Source organism: Amphiura filiformis, chromosome 20 (assembly GCF_039555335.1).
Source record: "Amphiura filiformis chromosome 20, Afil_fr2py, whole genome shotgun sequence".
NCBI classification, from domain to species: domain Eukaryota; kingdom Metazoa; phylum Echinodermata; class Ophiuroidea; order Amphilepidida; family Amphiuridae; genus Amphiura; species Amphiura filiformis.
Genome location: NC_092647.1, coordinates 62493984 through 62519359, shown reverse-complemented (window position 1 = coordinate 62519359; position 25376 = coordinate 62493984). Strand labels below are relative to the sequence as shown.

Below are 25376 nucleotides of genomic sequence, written 5' to 3'. Positions count from 1 at the left end.
TATGCACGTAATCATATCATATAAAAGACAAAAAAATACATTCCATAATCAGGTTTGATTAAGAGGGGACTGGGTCAGAACCCCTTAAAATTAAACCATAGACGACGCCAATTAATGTGGGCCAGTTTGAATTGATCTCACTAGATGAGTCCACTCCATAGTCCTTTTCTGAGATCAATACTACAAAAAAAGTATTCTGATATTAACTCATAGTGTAAAATGGCTTCCATCCAAAAACCTCAACCGCCACGCCCCCTTTTCTCTGGACAGAGTGCATGGAGTGGTCACTGTGGACATGTGTCTATTTCAGACAGCTTTTCAAACAATATGAACTCATCTTATGTGACTGGGGATCCATTTGATCTCTGAAATGATGTGCCCTCATCAGATAATTAGGAGGACAGGCTGACAATAGTGCACTGTACATTTTGTTGATGATACTCAGATACTGCAACACATACTGTACATGATCCTATTATAACCATAGCCGGGAACCATAGGGCTTACTTTGTATTTGTAAGCTATCGCTTTGAATGTATACAAATAGTTATAAGCAAATTATTACTATACAACTAACAAACAAACAAGCCCACAAACAAGCCCACAGACAAAATAAAACTACTACTGCTTACAGGCATTTTAAAAATATTGCGAAGTGGCTGCTCAACTTCAAATCATATGTATGGTTGTGATGATTGATATACGCACACAATGTGACGTGATAATGACAATGATGAATATGTGACTATCAAAGCTATGAACTCTGATGAAAACAAAACCTCCACAATGGCACTATTTATTTTCTTTCATCCACGCTTCGTGTATTCCTATAAAAATTCTGCCCTTGTCATCAATACCAACTTATAATATGTCGTTTGTTGCCAGCAACAAAGTTTGACATTTAGATCTGCATACTTATCACAGCAAGACACGAATCGCACGTCAACCGAGCAACTTCCAAGACGTGCGATTAAAACAGAAAGCTCAACAGGAGACGACCCTTAGGCTTGTGCACTCAGGCAGTATATGAGTGTATAAAACACCAGGTATTATACCTGCAAGGGACAGACGACCGACTAGAAGATATGAACACAAAATCACTCTTAATTTCACTGACCAAATAGCACGCTTCACTGGAACTTCTTCAAGTTCAAGAGAATCCCAGTAGTAGTCAATCACAGCTTGTTTTGTATGGTTATATACATCCGATTTCACACCAGTTATGCTAGTAGTCAATATAAATAAAACGATGATAATAGCGATTGCGAAATATACGTTGAGATAACAATATATTTGTTATGTTTTGAAATTGGCAAATTGTATGAATGAAGATCAATGTGATGATGATGACGATAGCTTGCAGAAGCACAGGTTACACACCATAACCACCTTACTGTACATCTCTATGGGAAAATGATAAGACTATTTCTCCTCCTCCTAATAGATGAAAATTCAAATTTTACACCAATCCTATGCAGCAGCTATGTCCAGTCTGCAGTATATTCCAATTAGATGACCTTATTCCAATTCAATGATGAAACACTATCAACAATAATGTTTAAACATGGATTGGTATCTTCCTATAGCCTGGGTTATCAGAGAATGTCCCAAATTTGTAGAGTAAGTTTATCTTCAGATAAATGTGTGATTATTTCCAACCGATACTGCAATGTTTAACACATCGTACTGGATGAGTAAACCTATACACTGCCACACCTGACCCACGCCAGCCTTTTGAGGACCTTTAACCAACGTAGAGCTCTGGTTATCACAATAGATCAAACTGCCTAGGGTAGCTGGAGAGCTTACTGCATCTATTTAAACTCAACCAACGCTTTGCTAGCAACGGGTCCAAAGACCAAGTGTACTGGCTGTTTGTATTTGCTTCACCTGCTTGGGACCGTCATATACTCAAATCCTGATATTGCTGAAATGAAGTGTTTCTAGATCAAGTTCATACACAATGAAATTCAATTTTAACCCTATCTACAAATTATATTCCAAATTCAATAGACCATTAAATCCTATTCAAATTCTGAAATCAACAATTCAAAGACAGTCATATAAATCAACGATGACAATATTACCAACAATTAAAAAACTATTTGAATAACCACAACATTTCAAAAATAACTCTCAACACAGCAAGGGAGCATTTATATTGAAATTTGAAGTGCAAGAAAGGGGCCTGCTATAATTTTTTGGCTTGTATACTTTCCGAATATCAGATATTGGCAAATCAGAGAACAGAGAAATATGATCTAGCATTGAATATGAGTTATGACCAGATGAAAAGCAGCGTGATGTAATGAACTTCTAAAGTTTGGGTTGCTGGCTGGGCCTGGATTTCAGTTTATACTCAAGATCAAATTCAAGGTCATCACAAATTGTGCCTCAAGAAACAAACAAAAGGTGTTGGATACTGATGATTTATTTCTTACTCAGGAGGTTTCAAAATGTTTCTACCTAAATTCAGCAAAGTGAATGTTTGCCTCTCTTTGTATGTTACATGTATACTCAATTTCATGAGCAACAATGCCAACCTTGATGTCAAAATGTTGCAGTATTTTATCTCCTACCCCATTGCCCATGATTTGCCATAAACTGGTTTTACTAGATTTCAGTCATGGGTTCTCATCAATTTATAGTGAGCGTGGAGCATGAGTTGAGTTGGGACTTTAGGGGCTCTGTGCTTTGTGGAGCACCATATAAATGTTTTATAATAAGGCCAAATTAAAAAATAAACATGTTTCACGTCCCCTCCCGCTTCCTTTTTTGAGGTTTCTTCAAATTAATATATTTTTTGAAATTCAGTTATAACTTTTCCAAATATATGTCTAGGACGTTGGGATGCTTTCTATAGCCTTGTTAAGATACACGAAACACTTTTGTGATCATTAGAAGGGGTGTAACTCTCAGAACAACAAATAAAAAAGGGCCTCCTCCTTTTTCCAGGCATTATTGTAGGCCTATACGCTAAAACAGCTCTAAGTATGGGTATTTACACCAATTTTACGATAAAAAATAGAATAAAAAGCCCCCTCTTCCTCCTTTTTTTAAAAAACCCGGAAGTGAAACATGTTTTTTATTTTACTTGGCCCAATAATAAAATAATAATCAAACTATGGGATGACACCCTAAAATGGGAGTATTTGGAGTCAATCAATATTGACTTCATAGGAAGTTGGGCAAACTACCAAGTATCACAATTTTAACATGGGGTTGAATCTCATCAGACTTTCCAAAAAGCAACTGTCCATGTCTAGTTATGAACTTTTCAGGACATTTTGTCCTGTTGAAAGTGGCCTACTTTTCAATTTATAAATTACATTACAAAGTCATCCTAGGTACACAAAAAGACATTAAATCCCTGACTATTTTTGTCACGTAACCCATGTTCCTTTTAACCCACAAGAGTGTCTATGAACATGATGAATCAGCCCTTCATAATTATCCACACATTTCATCATCCCAGGGACATGGTTCAGTAATCCTCACATTCACCATGAACTTCACAGCTGACCACAAACATTCTATGTGTACTAAATCACAACCCTCAAAATCAGAGGTTGTCAAGTCTGCCTTGAACAGGTGAGCTTATGAACCATGTAAAATACATTGAATTGATGGAAACTAGCCTATGGGCTCACATAGGCACAAAAGGTAAGGTCGCTGAGGTCAACTAAGCCATAACCCTCTACCTGGCCTACCCTGGGGAATTTTAAAGGTATGTAAATGATACCATAAATAGAGCTGTGTGTACACCTGAGAAAAATAGCCATTGAGCTGCCTATTTCATCCATCAGACAGAGAGACCTGGCTTCATGTTGACCTACTTTTATCAGGATCCCAAAAATGCTCCTCCTCAAGGCACAGTTCTATAAACCCTTCATGTTACATTCATTGAATGACCTTTGGATGTATTGAGTACAAAAACTCATACTCTATCCCTTGAGGTCAAATTTTTGAGCTGTGATTGTTAAATGGGGGCTAATGATCCATGGCATTGACCGTGAGATCATTTTGGCTTGACTGTTTTCTCAATGCTACTAAGTAAAGTGTGTTTGCTGTATGTCAGCAAGGATCATGATGAAGCCAGTAGGTAAGCCTTGTTGGTGGTGCCCTAGTCATGCCCCTACTTATGGGCAATGCTTTTCATCTGGATGTAATACATAATGTGAATGTCAAGTTTGGGACCTAGTTTTGACAGCATTGAGGTACAATTTTATTCCTGAAAGTTCTCTCTGCAGCTGCAGTCTGCACATAATTACACATTGGGCAGTATTTCTAAAAAGAGTTAATTACATTTGGCAATAGAAAGCTTGTGACATTTGAACATAATTCAATAAATCAAAACATGTTGTACCATCATCAAAACTATGAAATATTTTCTGTCCCCTTGTGTGAAATGTTTTCTGTCCCATTGGTACATATGTTAGAATAAATGTCCAAAGCAAAATCTATCAACTTTTAATTGAATTTAATAAATGCAATGACACTTGGTGTAAACAGGGAGTTTACCCCTCTCAAAAAAAATTGTGTTGCAACAGGGATATGAGACAATGAGCCAAAAAATTGTTCTACAAAAGGGTGTGATAATCTGTGATAAATTTGCCCTAACTTTTGTTACTGGCATCATATGATCATATTCAGATTTCTATCAATAAATACCTTCAGTTAACAAATGATTGTACTTTAAATACCCTTTGTAACATTGACACAGAGAACTATAGCACTGACCCTTTTAGAAGTCCCATTAAATTCTTTTCTACTGAATACATCAGTTGATCAAATTCATTCATTGCAGCTTACCCACACACCCACAGCTGCTGATTCCCAAGAGCTACTTACCAATTGCAAAACATAGTAAAATGTGTTCAGCTTGTTTTGTGAAGACTATTTAATAATATTCTGTTTTGCACCATTTACAAAAGGTCAATAGACTTTGAACTTTGACAGGGTCCAGCTGACCTGGACATCTTGAAGTTGAAGAGGATCATTTTCAGATCATATTCATTGGTTTTCAGTCTTTAAAATATTATTTTGTGGTACATGTAGGGCTAGGTTCAATTTATTGTGAGAATCTGAAACTGTTGGTCACCATGACACACTCCATTCATGGATGTACACATGGATCTGAGAAGCACTGGACTGTAAGGAGTAACACTATAGTTGTTTGATGAAGACTTCGGACCATGTTGGGGCTGAAATGTCAGGATTTGGCTCGAATTGCTGATACTTTGAAATATGGAAATTAATGGAAACAAGAACAGTGAAAGATGTCACCGGAAAGATAGCTGATGATCACCAATTCACCATGATGACCAACTGATACTTGATTTGGTATGAATTACAGATAGCTGATGATGACCAATTCACCATGATGACCAACTGATACTTGATTTGGTATAAATTACAGATAGCTGATGATCACCAATTCACCATGATGACCAACTGATACTTGCTTTGGTATGAATTACAGATACTAGGGAAATAGAAAGTAAACATGAAATATATCATGATGTTGACTGCACACACCCCCTAGCAGACCAATGGATGACAATTGGCTAGACAGGTGACAACAAACTCCCAGTCATCAACAGCAATCCACAATTGCTATTTTTTCATGCAACCAAACCAAGTACCAACCATGCCAACTGTGATTGAAATTTGAAAATCAGTTAAGGGCTGGGGTATGAGCGTTTGGACAGTATTTATTTTGGGACATTAGAGCACATCAGACATATCGAATTGCATTCTGAATACGAAGAATGTCATTCTGATATCAAATAATTTTGATTTTTGAAATTGCAATTTGATACACATTTTATGGCAAATCATTAAAATTGATATTTTTGATATTTAACAGTACTTGAAGTAAACTTTATAAATCTGATGATTTATACTTAAAGTGTATGTAGGTGGGATGAAAAGCCGACGATCAATTGAAAATTTTGACCTTTCAGTATTGAAGATATGGATTTTTTCCCCAAAACACCAAAAAAAATTAGGCCTTTTGGGAAAAAATCCATATCTTCAATATGAAAGGTCAAAATTTTCAATTGACCGTCGGCTTTTCCTCCTGCTACATACACTTTAAGAATATATCATTAGATTTATATAATTTACTTCGAGGACTGTTATATATCAAAAATTTGAAAAATATCAAATTTTTATAATTTGTCATAAAATTTGTATTATATTGTGATTTAAAAAAATGAAAATTATTTGATATCAGAAAGACATCCTTCGTATTCAGAATGCAATTCGATAGGTCTGAGGTGCTCTCATGTCCCACAAAAAATACTGTCGAAACGCAATAAACGCTCATTTTGGATCCCTTAATCAGCCCAATTTTAATTTCTGTTTCGTGTCACAGGCAGATGGGGGATACACTCACTGCTTCCATTGGTCATGATTTGGATGAATCCCTAAGCCCAATTGTGCTTATTATCCCAACTTCAAGCAACCCTCCTGATATCAGTCTGGTAAGCAAGAAAGAAAGCAGGGGTCGCATTCTTAGTTATTATTTCTACATGGGTTCACATCAATAGAGCAATATTATCACTGAATTATCTTCTCACACATCATGTCAAAGCCAAAGAAGATAGCTTGCCCTTCCCAGAACACTTTGCAACATGATGCATCACCTCATTACACTTTACAGCAGATCATTTTTATATTGAGAATAGGCCAGCTAATCATGGATTGATAGTGAACAAATAAACATATTTTGCATGATCTGGATGTGCTCTGTTCATTGAGGTACTTTTTGTCACTATCGACCCATATTGCACCAGATAGCAAATCAGTACAGAAAACTGAGAAGGAAGAAATGCCTTGTGGGAAGTGTAAGATATCTTCTGTGTCAAAGTCATGGTTCTGTCCTATGCACAAATACAAAGACCCTACTCAAAATACAAATACACTGTGGGAAATTAGGAAGATGTTTCCAAATTTTTGATTACAAATTGGCCTCATCTCTATTTTAGCTATTAATTACAACTTGCTCCAAAGCTAACCTGTTTTTCCACCCAACCAATGAATACATTACACAAATCCCTTCTGACACCTAGTCTGAAGAGGGACTGGAAGGTACACAATGTAGCACAGTTTCTAGATATTGGACATTCTAGTTTACAACTGGCACTACAGTGTGCTCTGGTTTTCTCACTGGGGCTGGCCACAGACCTGACAAAAAATCTCATTGATTTTGATACCAAAATCCTCATTTTTGCAAAAAATGGAGATTCATGCAGTGTTGAACTGAGCTGAGGTCGGACCTATAGGATTGCAATATATTGTAATTTGTTTTGATTCCTTCAATGAAACTTAAGTGCGTACTCCTAATTTTCTAAAACTTTGATTTGACTTTAACAGAACATTTTTGACAACCCCATCGTAAATTGCCTTTTTAGGTTTTCAATCTTGCAACCATGCATTAACGATACATGGATCAATGCAGAAACCTTTCACCAAACTTTCCACTACAATTAATAGTTATTGTTTCCATTTTTTACAGGAAGTAGTATGTTCGTTCATTGACGAAAATGCAAGAAGGTTGAAATGCACTAATTTATTGTCTGAACTGGTTCAGCTAAATAGAAGAGCATGTACCACTCTACCCTGTTTCCTACAATGGCCAAACCAGGAAAAAACACAATGTTTGTCTCTAGTCAACTGCATATTCATCAAGTATACATACATTTTTCCTGTTGAAGCAACTGTTTGTACATTTATGAGGTGGGGAAAAAGTAAAATAATGGGTGAAGAGGCGAAACTAGAATGTCCACTTTATGTGTGCAATTCTTCATGAAAGCACACACAAAATTACACTGTATTATGTCTTGCACTTGGTTAACTCCGAGTAAATGAAGGTAATCATGGTACAGTAATAATGATTTGTTCCACCATTTTAGCATGACGTTGGCCACTGTCTCTGTGCCAGAGGGAGGTGTCAATGCCCTATGTTTGAAAATTATGTCAAAGAGAATTGGTAAATCATTGTTTTTCCTGGAGTTTCTGATTTTTATAGATAAAATTCAACAAAAACACATCAATTTGGACAGCCAGTTCTGGTTCTAAAATCTGAAGCCTTCTAGTTGTTCTGAAGTTAAGTTGACCCAAGTCATAATTTTCATTTTGCCATTCACAACTATTAAAATCAACACAAATACATGCAAATTTTAATCCCATACAATGACAATGAACTTATTTATTTATTAAATCTGAAATGGGTTTGAAGTATTTTGATTCTCTGTCACATTCTTGATAATTCTAGTACAATTTGCAAATAGTTGGCGTCCAACGCCATACAATATGTTTGATCATCTGTGTCACTCAACACAAAAAGCACCTCAATTTTCTGTTGTGAATGCAAATATTTTCAGATCGGTTGCCAATTTTTTCCACTTCGGCACAGAGGCGGTATGACAGTCTCTGCCTCAAGACTTCCATCAGTTACTTTTTGCATACAAATGACTAACTCTATGAATATGAAATTTCTGTACCCATCACAGAAATGGGCCTCGTCATTTAGGAGGAAATTTGTCATAATTAATTTCACTTCATTCATTTTTTAACTACCACCACAATAGATAAATTTAAATGAAACTTTACACCACTTGTAAGCTTCATTGCTTTTCATACATGTCAGAGTTGACTCTATTTACATGTTGTCAAAACACCTAAATAAAGTTGTTGTTGTCATCTAAGGAAGGTTAGAAGCATAGTGTCAGTCATCTGATTGGGGGCACTGAGCCTGACTTTTTGACCAATTTTCAATGGGATTTTTCAAACAATTTCACATTGATTCGGGGCTATTTATCCATAAAGCTGCATGTATACTACGGAAGGTCACATTTTAACCAAGATAATATGATGGTACTTCACTATTATTTGCAAAAAATTATGGTAATAGCACAATGAAATATTTCAACTTTTTCTTGACAAATGTTGAAAGCAATTTTTAGAATGTTCCACTTGAGAAATTTGTAAAATGCTCCAAATTTGATTTGAAAAGCTTTCCAAGAACCCATGAAGGTACTTCACTCTGATTTTGCCGAAAATAACAAAATGGTGCCTCCAGCTCCAATCCCAGAATAACTAACTACTAATAACAAGCTGATGAAAGAACCGCTGCCAAATTAACATTGTGAAGAAAGACTGTGTACGATCAGATGTGATGAGCAGTGTTTCCTAGTTCTCATTTGGGCCACAATACATATATTTGTATTCTTCAGAAAATTTATCAAAAATTCCAAGGGCGTTAAGTTATGAAATCCATTTCTTTAAATGAGAGACACAGAAGCAAGAAAATACTCCTTGGATGTGGCAAGTGTACCAAAATTTGTGTTGACATTTTAAAACTGCCCCCAAAACAAAATTTGACTGATATAGGCAGCCCCTCCAAAATACCAAAGATGCTGCATCACTGGGATCATGAACCTAAATCTGAATGAAAAAGGAACAAATACAATTGAAGTGGGATTCAAACCAGTGACATGTGGTATTGCAAGTCTACCATCTGAGCTATCCAGCCCTATGATGGATGGTTTTCCCAATTACCAGTATCTTTGCTCAGGCCACATACCATAGGGCATTGGTCAGAGCCACATGGCACTCTGCTGTAGTGTAGAGTAGCTGAGGATCATGCCCACACTATGATATAACCGACAGAAGAAGGTCGTTACTGCTTTTTATTAAAAATGCTAAATATAAAAGTATTGAACCTAAATCTGAACAGGTTCTGAGTAATCACTACAGTATATCGCTCATTCTACAAAATCCGGTGCCAATCCACTGTAAAAATTGAAAAAAATAAAGTTGTTCAAAAAGACCTGCTTTTTGTGTTTTTAAGACAAATGTATCACTACTTTCAGATGTAAAAGATTGTCAACACCACTTGCATATTTTTCTTTCAGGACATCATGATGTTTTTTAACACTAAAACTCAATGTAATGTGAGCTACGTTACCGGCTACAAAATGGGTTGGTTTTACTTAATCCAAGGTCATAAAAAGCAAACGAAAGATCACTTGAGTGAAATGTAACACCGATTTCACCATTTCATAGAAGTTTTGAAGATGCATAAATGAGTGCGTAACGTAGCTCACAGTAACGTAGTTCACGGGTTTTTAATGTTTTTGATGTGATTTGCGAAAGTTAGAATGTTATGTCGGTTAATTCTAATATAAATGGGATTCGATCACTGGTACCTATCACATATTATTAGGAAGTACTTGTTATACAAGTGCATACTATGGAATTCTGGTAACGTAGCTCACCAATCTTAACATGGTCGTCGAAATTTCAATGTTTACAACATTTCTATGCCAAAAATGCTACAGCATCACGATTTTTACTGTTATTTTAAAAACCTATGAGTGTTTCCTTTCAAAAACCGTAAACTACGTTGATACCTTTGTTTTACTACTTTCCAATATCTTTTGTTAAAAAGAGGTAACGTAGCTCACAGCGTTTTAAAGTGGAAAGTGCAATTTATTTTAGAATTACACAAAGGCGTTTTAATCACTAAAAATAATGTTGATATGCAATATGATAACGCCTTATCTAATTAAAAAACAACAAATATGTAAAGATATCGCATTTATTCAAAGAAAATATTAAGGATCAGATTTGACACTATGAGCAGTGGAAACATAATTTTAGCGATTTTCGAGCCTTTGCAAGGGTTAATCAGGCTGAAGAAAGCATTTAAAGTATGGACAACTATATATGTCCGTGTAGATCTCGTTTAGTTCTACCAAAAAAACAACATATTTGATGCCCTAAATGCTCGACAAAGTATTTGTGGACCAAAGAATGGAAAAAAGGGCTATTGGCACCGGATTTTGTAGAATGAGCGATATGCCTAATATTAATAATAATAGAATATCACATGCCACATTGGTATCGATTATTATACTGTCTCTCAGTTCAAGAATAAATTTTGGTGGAGTGATCTTTACCCAAACAAAAATTTACTATTCTGCAAATGAATTTTACTAGCATAGTGATCAGTATATGAATCTGGAACTTTGTAGGGCTTGTAGGCCTACCGTCTACCAGCACCTTTCGCACGCCCGTACTGCTAGTACAATGCACACATTGCACACCTGTAAGTTTGTCATCCTTTCCAGTCTCATATTTCACTTTCTGGTACCTGGGACTCGCATAATTACGTAAACAAGTCACAAATCATAGCTTATGAACATATGGAAATCTGACAACACTACACATTGTTATTATTCAATGCTGGTTTACTTTGTGTCCCTAGTCTACAGAATATCATGTGGGCTGCCTCTTGCCCTATCAATATAGCAGCTTGTCCGAAGACATGGAGGCTATGAAAAGAGTTGTTTGTAGTTAAGTGCCCCTTTTCTACTCTAGTCGTAACAGCTCTGAAAAGAGTTGTTCAAACAGATTGCCCTCGTCCACTGAAAGGTTTGTGACTGTGTTTATAGCAAGTGACACTTTCCTAATGAAGTTGTGATAGCTCTGAAAAGAATTGTTTGTAGGTAAGTCTCCCTTTTCCTACTCAAGAACTGATGGCTCATAGTAAATGACACTTTCCTTCTGAAGATGTGGTGGCACCTAAAAGAGCTGTTCAAGAATTTGTTGTTTCTCTTCTATGTACCTTCATCGACATGAGTAGGTGAAGGAAATAAAACAATACAGCAAGTGCATTGATTGAATCAAAACAAGTGATCTATAGATCTCATGTTCGTGATACAAGTCATGATTTACAGGTCTATAACTTTTGATTTTGATTTGATTTGATTTGTTCAGGTTCTGAAAACCCTGGATAACCCAAGAAAGCCTCTATTGAAGCTTCTTTCCATTGGGGTCCATTTGAACACCGGGACGGGTTGGGAACAGTCAGGGATTATCACCCTACTCTTTTCGAAACTGGCTGCGAAATACATGTAGGGGGCTACAGGTATGGCTCTCTGCACACACAATTCATTTACCCAATTCTAAATGAACCATGGGGAGAGCGGAAGTCTGAATTTAATCTACAGAAGTTGCCAATTAATTCAAGACTTTTTTTTTCAAGTCAATATCCCAGCAAATTGCCACCGTCGGGAATTGAACCCGGGACCTCATGCACTAAAGGCAAGTACCCTAACCATTGCACCACACTCTCCCGTATTATAACTGACAGTGTAACAACAACACTCACATTTAAACAGATAACAAGATAACTTATGGATCATAAACCACAAGGGCTTGAATATCAAGATAACTTATGGATCATAAACCACAAGGGCTTGAATAAGTACATGAGCCAAGCCACAAATCTAAACTGTCCAATTTGCAACTGATTTTGTTTGGTTTCATGCATTTCTTTCTCTCCCTGGACAGCTTTATAAAGTAAACTTTGGTAACACATTCCTTGATATCAATACTACACTGGCCTCAATTATACATCATATGCTCCATGTTTCAATGTTTACCACATCTTCATAGGGCATTACCCTCATGAATCAAACAGGCCTATCTCTTTTTGACCTATTTTGTATAAATGGGATTAACACTGGTTCAAATCTAAAATAATTATGTGTGGGCATATGGTACCTGGGTAAATATTTGGAATTGGTTCAGATGTACACACTCATGGGATAAAGTGTGTACCTCATTAGACTATAGGCCTATATGAATTTTTGTGATAGACAACAGGCAGGTCCAATATTTTGAGTAGTAGATGCCATCGCACTGTTTATTCTCCTTCTTATGAAGTTTTATATTATTTTAATAACTAAACACTATTTTAATTAGCAAAAACTAAGTTACCATCCAATATAAACTCCCTTTTTCTGAAAAGAAAGAAACTTGTATTTACCGTTTTTGTTGCGCTTAATACTGCGAGCTCATTTGTGTATTACGCTGAATGTGCTACATACTTGTGCCTCAACAAGCATGTTCCGCAAAGACATGGCTGCTGCCGTCTACTATGTGATAGGCGGCATGAAGACAGTCAGAAACCAATGAAATTCGGCGCTTACAAGCTAAGCCACAGCCACTGACTATAGACATGGACTATGACCACAGAATTAGAGAAGGAGAACCGGGACTCCCTATACCACCACATACAATCGCACTGTCAGCTATGGGGAGAAAATTGGGGGTATTCGGGTACTTGCAGACGGTGCGCGGTGATGAACGAAAACAATTCTGGGTCTCATCTTTAGCATCTTGCAATCGACATGTTTCACTAGCATTCCGACGGAAACCAAATGCCCAATTTTGCTCCATACCTTTAGCAAGATGGCGGTCTAGTCCCGGTTCTCCTCCTCTAATGCTGCGGCTATGACTAAATGATTTTTGCGTGTGAGAGCCAATCTGCCCTAATGTGATAGAAGAACATGTTTTCTATAGATACTGATATCACTAGCATTTACTTCCTTTTGCCAGAATTTCACAAGTTAACTTTTCTATTTGACTCACATGGAAAATAGGATACCAAAGAAATGAGATTAGAACAATGAGATTAAAACAATATTAGCGTCTTTTTCAATACATGTATGTACATGCAGGTAGGTTATTGATTTTTGACATCTGCCATTACCCCTCATCACTGTTGTTAGTAAACATGCAATCAATTTGCATAAAAAGCTAGCTCCATGCCGTGGAATCTGTATTAAAATTTAATAGTCACCAATTTCTAATAATAAATTCTGATATACCTGTTGTATGTATGGAGCAGAAAAAAGACCAAACCATTATAATCATTATAAATAATTATAATAATTACTGCAGCATATGACAACAGTAGCTGTAGTGTACATATTAAATTCCCTATATATTATTGATTTTATGTACATTAACCTTGTTCATTAATAGTAATATCATAATTAGGGACCGTTCATAAATACTTTGGTGGGGGGACTGGGCAAAGTGTGGGGGGACACAAAAGTTTTGAGTTGCACAAAGGGGGGACCAAAAGTTTTGGTTACTAAAGGAGGGGGGGTCAAAAAAGTTTTAAACAAGAACATACCAAAAGAACAAGAGCATACAAATTTTTTGCGCGCTACGCGCGTATATGTACCAATAAAGCCTCTTTTTATCTCGATTATGGCCAAAAATAGTGTAAAATACATTTTTTGCTCATTACCGATATCCCATAAAAGCCTTTTTGGAATATCAAAGACTTTACATGTATTCTACAGTCGCTACAAAAAAGGGTATATGTATGTATCCCACTGATAATACCGGGTCAAAATGATGCAACCATTTTTTTTTGTCTTTGCCACGAAATTTATATTTTGCCCCCCTGACCAAGAAAGCTGGCTACGCCCCCCTGATAAACAAGTCTTACGTATTAAAAATCTTGAGTATGTGCCAGGATGTTGCTCTCAATTTTCAGTGGCATAAAGGCGGGGCAGGTGGGGGCATGTGCCCTGGGAGCCACTCTTAGGGGCACTGAATTGGCCAATTTAGCATCGATTCTGCGCCCTCTAAGCGATGAAAGTCAAAATTTTCAAGGCTCAGCAGCATTTCAGGACAAAGTCATTTGAAAGATCAATTTAAGACTGATATTCAACTTTATTATAAATTATATGCTCCGCGTGCAATAATTATTTCAAGAATCGGGATCGACACCTATCCTTAGCCCTGTGCGCCACAAGCCCTAGCTACGCCATTGTCAATTTCCCTTTATTGTGTAACTTTTATTTATTTTATTATTGGTTGTAAGAATTATTGGTTATAAAAATTAAAATGCATAAATTGAAATTAAACTTCATACAAGTCACAGCATGTGAAAAACACCTTCAATTTTCATGTTTTTAGGAAACAGGCTATTATAAATAAATGTATGAACAAACATGTAGGCCTATAATTTGCACAAATGGAATAGCCCCCTCCCCAGACTGTTTTTAACCTCTTGGAAAGGGGGGGGGGGGGTCAAAAAAGTTTTGTATGTCTAAAGAGGGGGGGTCAAAAAAAGTTTTAGGTTCTCTGGAGGGGGGGTCAAAAAAGTTTGACTCCAAAAATTTCCAAGTGCCCAGCCCCCCCCACCAAAGTATTTATGAACGGTCCCTTATTATGTAATACCCGTCTAGTAAGCTGTTATTAAATGAGCAATTGCTACAAACTTGTCATCAGCATTGATACCAGTACCTGTAGCTATTACTACAATTTATCTTAGGTAAGAACCGTCAATGTCAGGATTTAAAAAAAAGATCTGCCACTCAATATCTATAAAAATCGATATAACAATTTTCCTCCCAATTTTTGTGATCTGAGAAGGAATATAAATTTTCAACTGCGGTAAAGCAACAGTTATTCGCTGGCGAAGTGACATAATAATCGGATTAACTACCATTAGCCTTTTAGAGGTATGGCGGACACAATAGGATGGCGCTGCACGAGGTGGGTAAAGTCTTTTGAAATTTGGCGGGTTTTACCCATATTGAATACTGCCCTCCTATTGTGTTCGCCATGCTTCAAAAAGGCTAATAGCAATAGGTGAAAACAATTTTTGATTATACCGCTCTGCACTAGTATTTTCACACAGTACCTCTACATTGAACCATATCATGCTGATCACTCGCACCTGTAAGATAAGTATCTTTGAGCGATGTTGTATTCAATAGTGTGATTGCAGACATACACAGGTGATGAGTGCAACCTGCTTGTAGTGCAGCTAGCGCGATATATTCAAAATTGTTTTCACCAATTGCTATGATAATTCATCCAATTTATTATGTCACTTCGCCAGCGTATTGATTCCAGAAGTTTGACATTTCAAAATGCATCTGTTCTGGTGTAAAAAGCAGAGACTACCACACTGCATACGCCTAATTTTTTGATACTTCAGCAACTTGGATAAAGATTTTCTTCAGATAGTGATATCGGCGATATCAATATTATTGGATAGTCAAATTATTGATTATTATTAATATATCAACTGTGTTTAATCTTAGGTGGTGATAAGATGGGCCTATAATATCAAGCTATAGGCCTAAATGAACAGACAGAAAACACAAGCTCGTAAATGTGTAAAAATACACATTTTATCCTGAGAATTACCAAATATTGCCAAACACCTGTCATAAATATTGTGACACAAACATCATTTATCCTTTCACCTTGCAATTTAACGACTGAAACAGCACAAATTATCCATTAAAATGACAAAAAACTCTAGTGATGTCAATGATCCTGCCCCTAGTCATCATCATCATCATCATCATCATCATTTATCTCAAGATATACATCATGACAAACAACTGAAAATCTGTCGTGTCAAATGGCCAACTTTTTTTATATTTCAATTTCCCCCAATACTTTCAGGAGTTAGGTGATGATATGTTAGGAGCTAAAATGCATATCATAATACAGACAGAAAGTTACCAACGCTCAACAACACACAGAATAGAATGCATACACATAGCTGCACGACCAAAATAATATGCGGTAAAAGGTTCAGTATTTTTCAATTTTACAAAATGATGACTACTGAAACATTTTGAATTCGCAAGGGTGATTAAAACCACAAGTGTTTTATCTAGTCCAAATGGTTGAGTGAATCTAATACAGATTTCAAAATAAATAATGCTCTAAATTCCTCACTGTTAAAGGTAAGTTGGAAAAATACTGTATGGCAGGAAATTATTGAAAGCTTTTTATTTTTGCTATGGTTAATTTCAGAACCATGAATTTGAAAAGCCAGATAAAAATATATTTGACCCACAGGCTTTAAATGCGTAGTCAATTAAAACCATGACTAAAAGAAACCACAAACTTTTCAGTTTTCAGCGATCATGAGAAATGTATGTAGGGCCTATACCACAAATATATATATATCGCCGGACGCCGATGGTCCTTTGCACGGTTCCAACATCTTGCTACAAAACAAGGTTATCCATGCGAATGTATGCGTATGAAAGGTGTACCCACACAGAACACACACTTTGAGAACACACACTTTGAGGATAGAACCTAGTTTTGAGATGACCATGCTAAGCATGGCCGAAAAAGATAATAAGACCACGTCCAAGCAGTCAAAGTCTCAGCATCACTCGATGAGGGCCGATTGTTCCATGAAATGCAACAGGCGAAACTGCTAACCATGTACCACATATTTTTACGGTCGTTCGCGTAAACGTGAAGACATGCAAAGTTCTATCGCGTATACATGTAGGCACGCAATGCTGGCGTGATTGTTACACACAGCACAATTGAACGATCGGCCCTCATGAATATGTGAGAATTCACAGCATACAATGCACAGGGACTTTGACTGTTGATACATGGTTTGTAGTAGTCTGTGGTGCTAAGGATCAATACTGTATTTCTCATATTGCCTTACCTGTACTGGTGATCTGGCCCTCTGGTCACCTCCATATGACGACATACTCAAGTTACCATCCCATCTCTGTAACGACCCTCCAAAGGATGCGTTTGCTTCAGGATAACCACCTCCATATCCATCAAGATCTAAGCCTGGTGGTGAGACGTCATTATCAATTGGTAAGGGGGAGGAACCTTGTGAATATGGGGGTCGACTCGGACTTAAACCTGGTAATGGGACTCTGAAAGGAACAACATTGAAAAGTGATGAATTTAAATAATACTAATATGACTAAATTTTGTTTGAAACATAATCATAGGCCTAGTTGCAAACCTAGACGGACAACTGACCAGTGAGAAATTGTATAGCCTAAAATGTTCCACTTACTTATAGTGAGTGGCAGTAAGTGTCATCGATTGGTAAGAACCAGAACTGGCAAGACTTCTCACAAGGGACTGCCCCCTCCCTGGCCTTGGCTATCTCACTGCATTCTTCTTCTTCCTTATAAGTGCCTCCCTCATATGTATGAGTATTGTCGCACTGCGTACAGACAAGCTGTACTTATTTTTACTCTGGAACCTAGAGTAGATGAGTGTATTTTGAAGTACAGTCGACATGACCGGGATGATCCTAAATGTGAGAAAATATGCATGTACACGGGACCGACAGCTTAAAGTGCCCTCCGAAGCACTAAGCAAGTAGAGTGAAGTGTCTTGCTCAAGGACACAAAGAGCCGGACCTGGGATTCGAACCCTTGACCCTTGGGTTCACAGTCCTATGCCTTAACCGCTAGGCCACGCTCTCCTACAATTCAGATGTCTTTTTATGCAAGTGTAGTGTATCATACTATGTCCAGCTAAAAAATATTTCCACTTAAAGGCTCTAATTGAATGACCACTCAAACAAGTGGAGAGGGGTTTTTTTGTAGACCTGTACTGTGTTTAGAGTGATTCGGTATCATTGTCCACTTTGACAGCTTGGTAATTAATGTGGGAAGCAGCGTTTTTCGGCACCAGGAAACAGATCATGCTCCAATAATCTTAGCTAACACCAACTTTGTTTACCTGTATTTGCAATTTTGCATATACACTGTACTATATGTACATGATCAGTTCATAAGGTGACAAAACAACAAAGCCTGTTCTACGGGCCCAACCGACCCAGAATTTGCATTTTTAAGATTTTTAAAAAAAATTCCAATTTTTTTTTTCATTTTGCTTTTAAAGTCATGTAAAATTAGCAGTTTTGGGGCCAAAATATATTAATTTTGGCTGAACATTTTTTGAAAATGTGTTTTACAAAAAATTTTCAGTTTTGGTAAAATTTTAGGGTAATTTGAACCTCCCGAAAAAAAAACCGCCTGACCTACCAACCCTATACTTGAAAGGTCCATCTGCTTGTAGATCAATGTTTTTTTGTCTTTTTTGTCACAATAGGGAAATATTATTTGGTTTTTGATACTGCTTGCATCAATATAGTCCCAACTCACATCCACATAAATTCACAATTTTAAGCTAGTGTCAGTCATACAATAGGCAAAGTACAGTTAGAGTAGCTGCTGCGTCCAGCTGTTTGTATACTATTCCACCAAACCATGATTTGAGTCCCATCTATTATGAACTGATCATAATTTTTAAATGAGTATATGCGAAGCCTGATGCATACTCCATAATTCCTCAAATTTTAATATGCCAAGCTGCAATATTCTTTATCCATTGTAGCATTGATAGGAAGTCCAGGGCCTAATTTTGTCTTGGTTTGCAAGAATCAAAATCCATCATAGTCACTGCATTTACTGCATGATACAATGAGAGAAGTTGATTCTTGAAACCAAATCTTATGAGAATCATTACGAGAATCGATTCTGTGATTCCCGTAGAAATCTAGGCCCTGAAGTCAATGGCACTGAATATCCAGGTGTGTTCAATGCCTTCATGGTGTGCGATCAAACTTGCACACTAAAAATCTCAATCCCTGTCATTATGTCTTGAAAATTGTGCCATTATTAGGTTTACTTGTCATTGCGCTGAATCAAGTTGAAAGATGTCCATTTTTCAACCTACCACTGTCTACTTTTCCATCCCCTGAGTAGAGGCATGGGTGGTGATATATGTTTGGTTCATTTCTGAATAAAATAAGCAACCAAATGAAGAGCTGATATTTATAATACTTTACCTTGCTTCGTATCTATTGCTCTGTCCGCTATCCCATCCATTATTATAATGTACTGGCATAGGTGGCGCTGGATCTGGCTCGTTCATGAATTCATCATCAATGCCTGGTGGCATGCCACCCATCTGTTTTTGGCCCGGGTATGGCGAGCCGTATTGTACCGCCATCTTGGCTATTTCCTTCGTCACGGTCCCACTCTTGATCACCGATTTACTTTTCTATTTATATCCAATTATATCTGAAGGAAAAAAGAACAGATATGAAAGAAAACTTAGTAATTAAGCACAAATATACGAACATGCACCACTATCACTACATGTCAAAGAAATTGCACGTACACACACTACAAACCTTCCAGTCTAGTGTACATGCACTAGGATCCACAACATGCTCATCTATCAGGGCTCAGTTCTATAACCCCAATACATTTTTACATTCATTGAATGACCTTTGAAAATTTGAGTACAAAAACTCATACTCTGCAACATGAGGTCAAATGTTGCACCCTGATTGTTTAATTGAGGTTATTGAACTATGCCATTGGGGTGAGGCTATTGAGGTCCATAGTGATGTATTGTACACTAGTGGTACCATTCTTTGCACAAACAGTATTCTTTCAGCTCATTGTTAACTTTTCGTGATCATTCCAGTTATATAAAGGAATTGTTGAATATTCCCCACAATAAAAATGTTTGTCAGGTTTTATCAAATGGAGTCAATCACACAGTATCAAGGACCACTTTACAGGTTGGCTGGTAACATGCTATTTACTATTCAGCTTAAAATATTTATCTACATTAATGCAATGTTACTGCATATGTAGGTAACAATTCAATTCAAATATCTCAAACTAATAGCTTGATAAATTTAAGTCTACATATATAAAATTTGAGCCATTTTATTATATATGAACTTTAATAATTGCAATATTACTTCTCTTCAATTATTTATATTGGAATCTTTTTATCCCATTTAAAATAAAGGTTTAGCTTCAATCAATTAAAAATTCAAGTAAAACAAAGAATAATACAAAGATTTTTCAGAACATTTTCTTACCCACTAAAAAGTAATCTCAAGGCTACTCAGGTGCGTCGCAAGTGGGGCGCCCATAGGTGCCCCACTTTTTTGCAATTTTTTACCCACTTTTATGCACTTTTTTGCAAGTTTTTGCAGCTTTGCGTAACTTTGGGTGCCCCTTTTTTGTCACATTGCTACACGCCAGAGGCTACTTTCACAACCCTAGCAGAATTTTGGGTGAAGGCAGAAAAAGTGATAGTCCGCACTGTCAAAAAGATTCTTTAAGATCAGAAGCCTACATTTCCAGGTCAGCACTATAATAAATGGAACAAATAACTTGTTTATAATCCAATCACACAATTTGTTTCTTGTTGTTTACCATTTACATTCACATTCTATTATTTTTATACAAATTTACATCTCCAACATATGCCAACAACTTGAGGTAACCATAGCAACAGCCATTCCATTCCAGTAGATTACACCCCATGAAAGACAGCAGTTCAAATGTTAATCAGATCATGATTTTTATCTACTCTACAGGGGTACATGTACATTTTCGTGATATTTTTATTTTAAAGATTTTCATGGTTAATTTTGAACCGCAAATTTAAAAGCCTACAAAAATAATATTATTTACCCATAGGATATGTTTTAGCTGTTTGTATTGGTATAAAAAAAACTGCAAAACTGTTCCGAACAGTTTAAATCCCGAAAAATTGATACCACAAAAATAGACAGTACTTCCACCAATTCAGACAATTCCTATTTCCAAACCAATTGGGGCTACAACGTGTTGCTACAAAATGTACCTGAACACCAAATTTGCATATCAGCCCAAACAACTTAGTGCAAGTGTCGAATTTGGCAACCATTATTTTGTGGTTATTTACCATGACCTTTGACCTGTGCATACTCAGGAACTACATTCTTTAGCTATTCCACTGAGATTTTGAATGAGATTTTGGTAAGACTAGTGCCATATACTTCCTATTCCAGTGAGATTTTGAATGAGTATTTTGGTAGACTAGCGCCATATACCAGTTCAAGTTCAAGGCTAACTTCACATCATAACAATTCTTCAGGCCACTTGCCAAATGCAATGTATTAACATTTGTAAGGTTCTCTGATCTACAACTTGAATTTAATGTTTTCATTCAGACATTCACAAAGAAAGGCATTTATAGGCTTTATGAAAGGTCTTCAAACTTTTAAATGACAGCCTACATTTTAATATTTGAGTTCTATGCTGAAAGCTCCGAACTACCTAGTATTAGTAAACCTATGCAATACACTTTGATTCCTATCCTTGCTTCATCCTTGAAGTTTCAGAAAAGTAACTGAACTTAGAAGTTTAGTTCAGAGAACTAGAATTGCAAAATTCAATCAAAAATCACTCTCCAAGTGGATTCTAGACTCACCATCACATCACACACCGTACACCCAGCCTTCCCATGAAGCAGAGTTTGAAGTGCCAGGCATACAATGTAACATGCAAGTCCATTACATTCATCAGGACTCAAAACACACAGCCCAGAGCTATGCTGCTAAGGTTTAAAAAAGATTACTGTTTTGGTTCTTGTCCCCTTCCTCCTCAATTTCTAGGATTTGCCAGATTTTTCTTAATAGATTTTTTGAACAAAATTTTAGGGTCGAAACCTCAAACCAACTAACATTGAGCCAGTCATGAACAACACGCCCATTATTTCTGGTAATGGTCTGTTTTGAACCGTTTATCTTACATATACGGCGAGCAAAATTAAATTGTTTGTATCAAAATATGTAAATATAATAGTTTAAAAAGAAATTTAATGCCAAAATTTAGTTTCTTGAATTAAAAACACTAACACCTCAGACGCCAGCATTATCAAATCAATACAGAATTGATCTGTATTTGAAGTGTACTTGCATAGTTAATCCGCTGGAGTGTATTTACCCCGTTACCATTATTATACAAATGATTAATGAATAATGCAAATGGCAAAAAAGTTATCAACGTTTTGACTACGATCGGTTTCAACACCATGAAATTTATATCTTAAAAAAATGTGATTAAGCACATATTTGAAAACCCATTAACGCAGTGTTCATTGGTACCCTTTTATGGGTAGGTCACAGTAAGGCTTTGCACCCCAGCCTCTTGACTTGTAATGAGTACCGCAGAGTAGTTGCGAAGCTCCCCTGGTCGGGTAGTATCCCGGGGGTTCTTGCCTAGTAGCTAATTTGCATGGACCGTTGAGCGTTTTTGGGTTGGGTAAGGATAAAGAAAGATTCCTTCTAAAAACCTAATGGAAAGTTTATATACATGTACTGAGTATACATGCAACGAAACATTTACTTTTTATTTATGAATAATTATTACTTCGTTATGGTAATTAAGTTTTAATTTGCATGTTTATATCAATTGAGCACCAGTGGTGTTATATAAAATATTAATGTTATACGGACTGCAGTAGCCCTCTATAATTTTCTCTTGCCATGTAATATTTGCATACAAATCGAGCTGTAAATGCATTTGTTTCGTAAGTCTACCAAACTAACTCAGATTCTACATGTATGTTGTGATCCTTTCCATAGTGTTTCTAGAATGTCCTAGTATTCCTTTTGTTCAGCTCGCTGCCCGAGACCGTTATCTTGAGCTATTGTGTTGATAATGGTCTCTGGGCAGCTAGCCACCTCCATTACTCTAGGTAATGGTCGGGGAAACGAACCTTCAAGAAAAGAAATACAATGGATAATCAGTGAATAGAAAAGGGCTAGACGTATATTAACAGTTAAAGAAGGGGGGGGAATCTCCATCCCTCATCAATTTATGAAAATCCTCTGGACAACAACTGAAACATTAATTCTACAGCCTTATTTAAAAATAAACCTCATCAAAATTGTCAATGGCAAAAAGTGAAATCTGTTCCTGTGCCATCATGCTATCCATGTAAATGTTTTTATAGTGGACATCTTTTTGAATTAGATCAATTGACCCAGAGTGTGATAGGCTTGTATCATGTATCAAGTCAAAATAACTCAGGGGCAGATTGTGAGATAATGAGCGATCAGTGTATTTGTTCACATGATGGTTCTTCTTTCAACTTCTCTGGGTAGTCCCAACAGTGAAGTGTGCTTAATTTGAAGGGTATCAACAAGGTTTTATCAAATGGAGTCAATCACACAGTATCAAGGACCACTTTACAGGTTGGCTGGTAACATGCTATTTACTATTCAGCTTAAAATATTTATCTACATTAATGCAATGTTACTGCATATGTAGGTAACAATTCAATTCAAGTATTAGGTAAACTGCGGAGCAGGTAGTAAGATAATATGCAAGTTATGATCAGTGTATTTGTATAACTACATAAAACTATGAAAGAAAGAACAGTTTACATGTAGGGCCTAGTCGATTTGGGCAGACGGGGACCAGGCTCAGGCAATAAACATGCTTGCTGGTATTGAAAGAAAAGAAAGAAATGGAATTGAAGAGCACAGACAAGAAAGACCACTCCAACAAGTGTGCAATTATGCTCTTGGCCCTTGCTCTCAAGATATAAGAAATTGGGAGGTTTTATTCTGTTCCCAAGGTTAGAATGTTTCAAAGAATAAACTTAAAGAATTGCATGAATTATTTTGATTCTTTTCAATGTCCCCACAGCGCAAATAATTCGGCACAAATCCTATCTATAATCTACATGTATGCTTAGGAAGAATCAAGATTGCATCTTGCAATGTGCAACAAAATTCCACCCTGTGCAATATATTCATATTTTCAATATTAATTACAAGTTAGTCTTCACATCCAGACTCAAGGGAAAATTACCAACACTAACAGCAAACACCTCCTCACACTTAACATACTGTGCCAAAGTCTATCTGAATCCAAGGAGGCTACATTGGTAAGTCAAGTTCATAAGGCTGACACTCTGTGGAATTAAGTTCATAAGACTGACACCCTAGGGACCTTCCATTGTGCCTTCCTTTCTCACCTTCCAAAACAGCACACATTTCACAGGCAAAAAAAAGTTTGTTGGGAGATCTCTAAAAACAAGCTAAGTTCTACACAGGATGGGGTATGTGTACGTGTGTTTTAGCCACAGAAATAGAGAAGGAGAACCGGGACTCAACCGCCATCTTGATACAGGCATGGAGCAAATATTTGGGGGTATTTGATGTCCCTCGGAATGCCCTTGAGGCTTTCGTAGTCATGCAAACGCGACATGGATGATGGGCGCATTTGAGAGACGCACTTGATGCGACCTGCATGCAAGTACCAAGACGCTTCAGATGAGACACAAGATTTGTTTTCGTTGGTCTCCGCGCATTGTTGGCAAGGACCCGAATACCCCCAATTTTCTCCCCATTGCTGACGGCGCGATTGTATGTGATGGTAGGGAGTCCCAGTTCTCCTTCTCTAATTCTGTAGCTCTAGCCCAATTTTTCTTGTTTTTTGCCACTTTGAAGCCACTTTTTTTTCAATAACTAAAAAAACAGGCTGTACACCCTATGCACACTGGTTTGAGATTTGAAAGACAAACTTTTATTTCTTGATGCCATACTCAATCTACTGCTATATCCAGAAATATATGATGCACTTGACCTTACCTGTGTCATCCCCATGGGATCTCATCAGCTGAGTGGGAATCATTTGATGACTTGGGAAGTTGGGATATTACCATCATCTTGATATTGGATATGTTGAAATGATATGTGGAGGAATGTCAATGAGGTCTTTCAATTTGTGAATTGTAAAAACTTTCCAGTTTTCTTGCCTGACATTTAAATTTTCCAGTCACCACTGTTCCATAGACAGTAGACACTAGGATCCACAACATCAACATGCTCATTGATCAGGCCTGGTTTGGCCTGTATAAAAAGATCTGGCAACAAATGTACTGAA

The 25376-nt window shown here is 36.8% G+C and overlaps 1 protein-coding gene across 1 annotated transcript in view; it reads right to left on the bottom strand.

Moving 5' to 3' along the window:
- LOC140142433 (tight junction protein 1-like) overlaps positions 1 to 25376 on the bottom strand; it is a 114030-nt gene that overhangs the window by 50516 nt on the left and 38138 nt on the right. The window contains 2 exon segments of the mRNA XM_072164403.1: positions 17318 to 17540; positions 19475 to 19709. Of these exon segments, the coding sequence (XP_072020504.1) occupies positions 17318 to 17540; positions 19475 to 19638 (387 nt within the window). The 5' untranslated portion in view covers positions 19639 to 19709.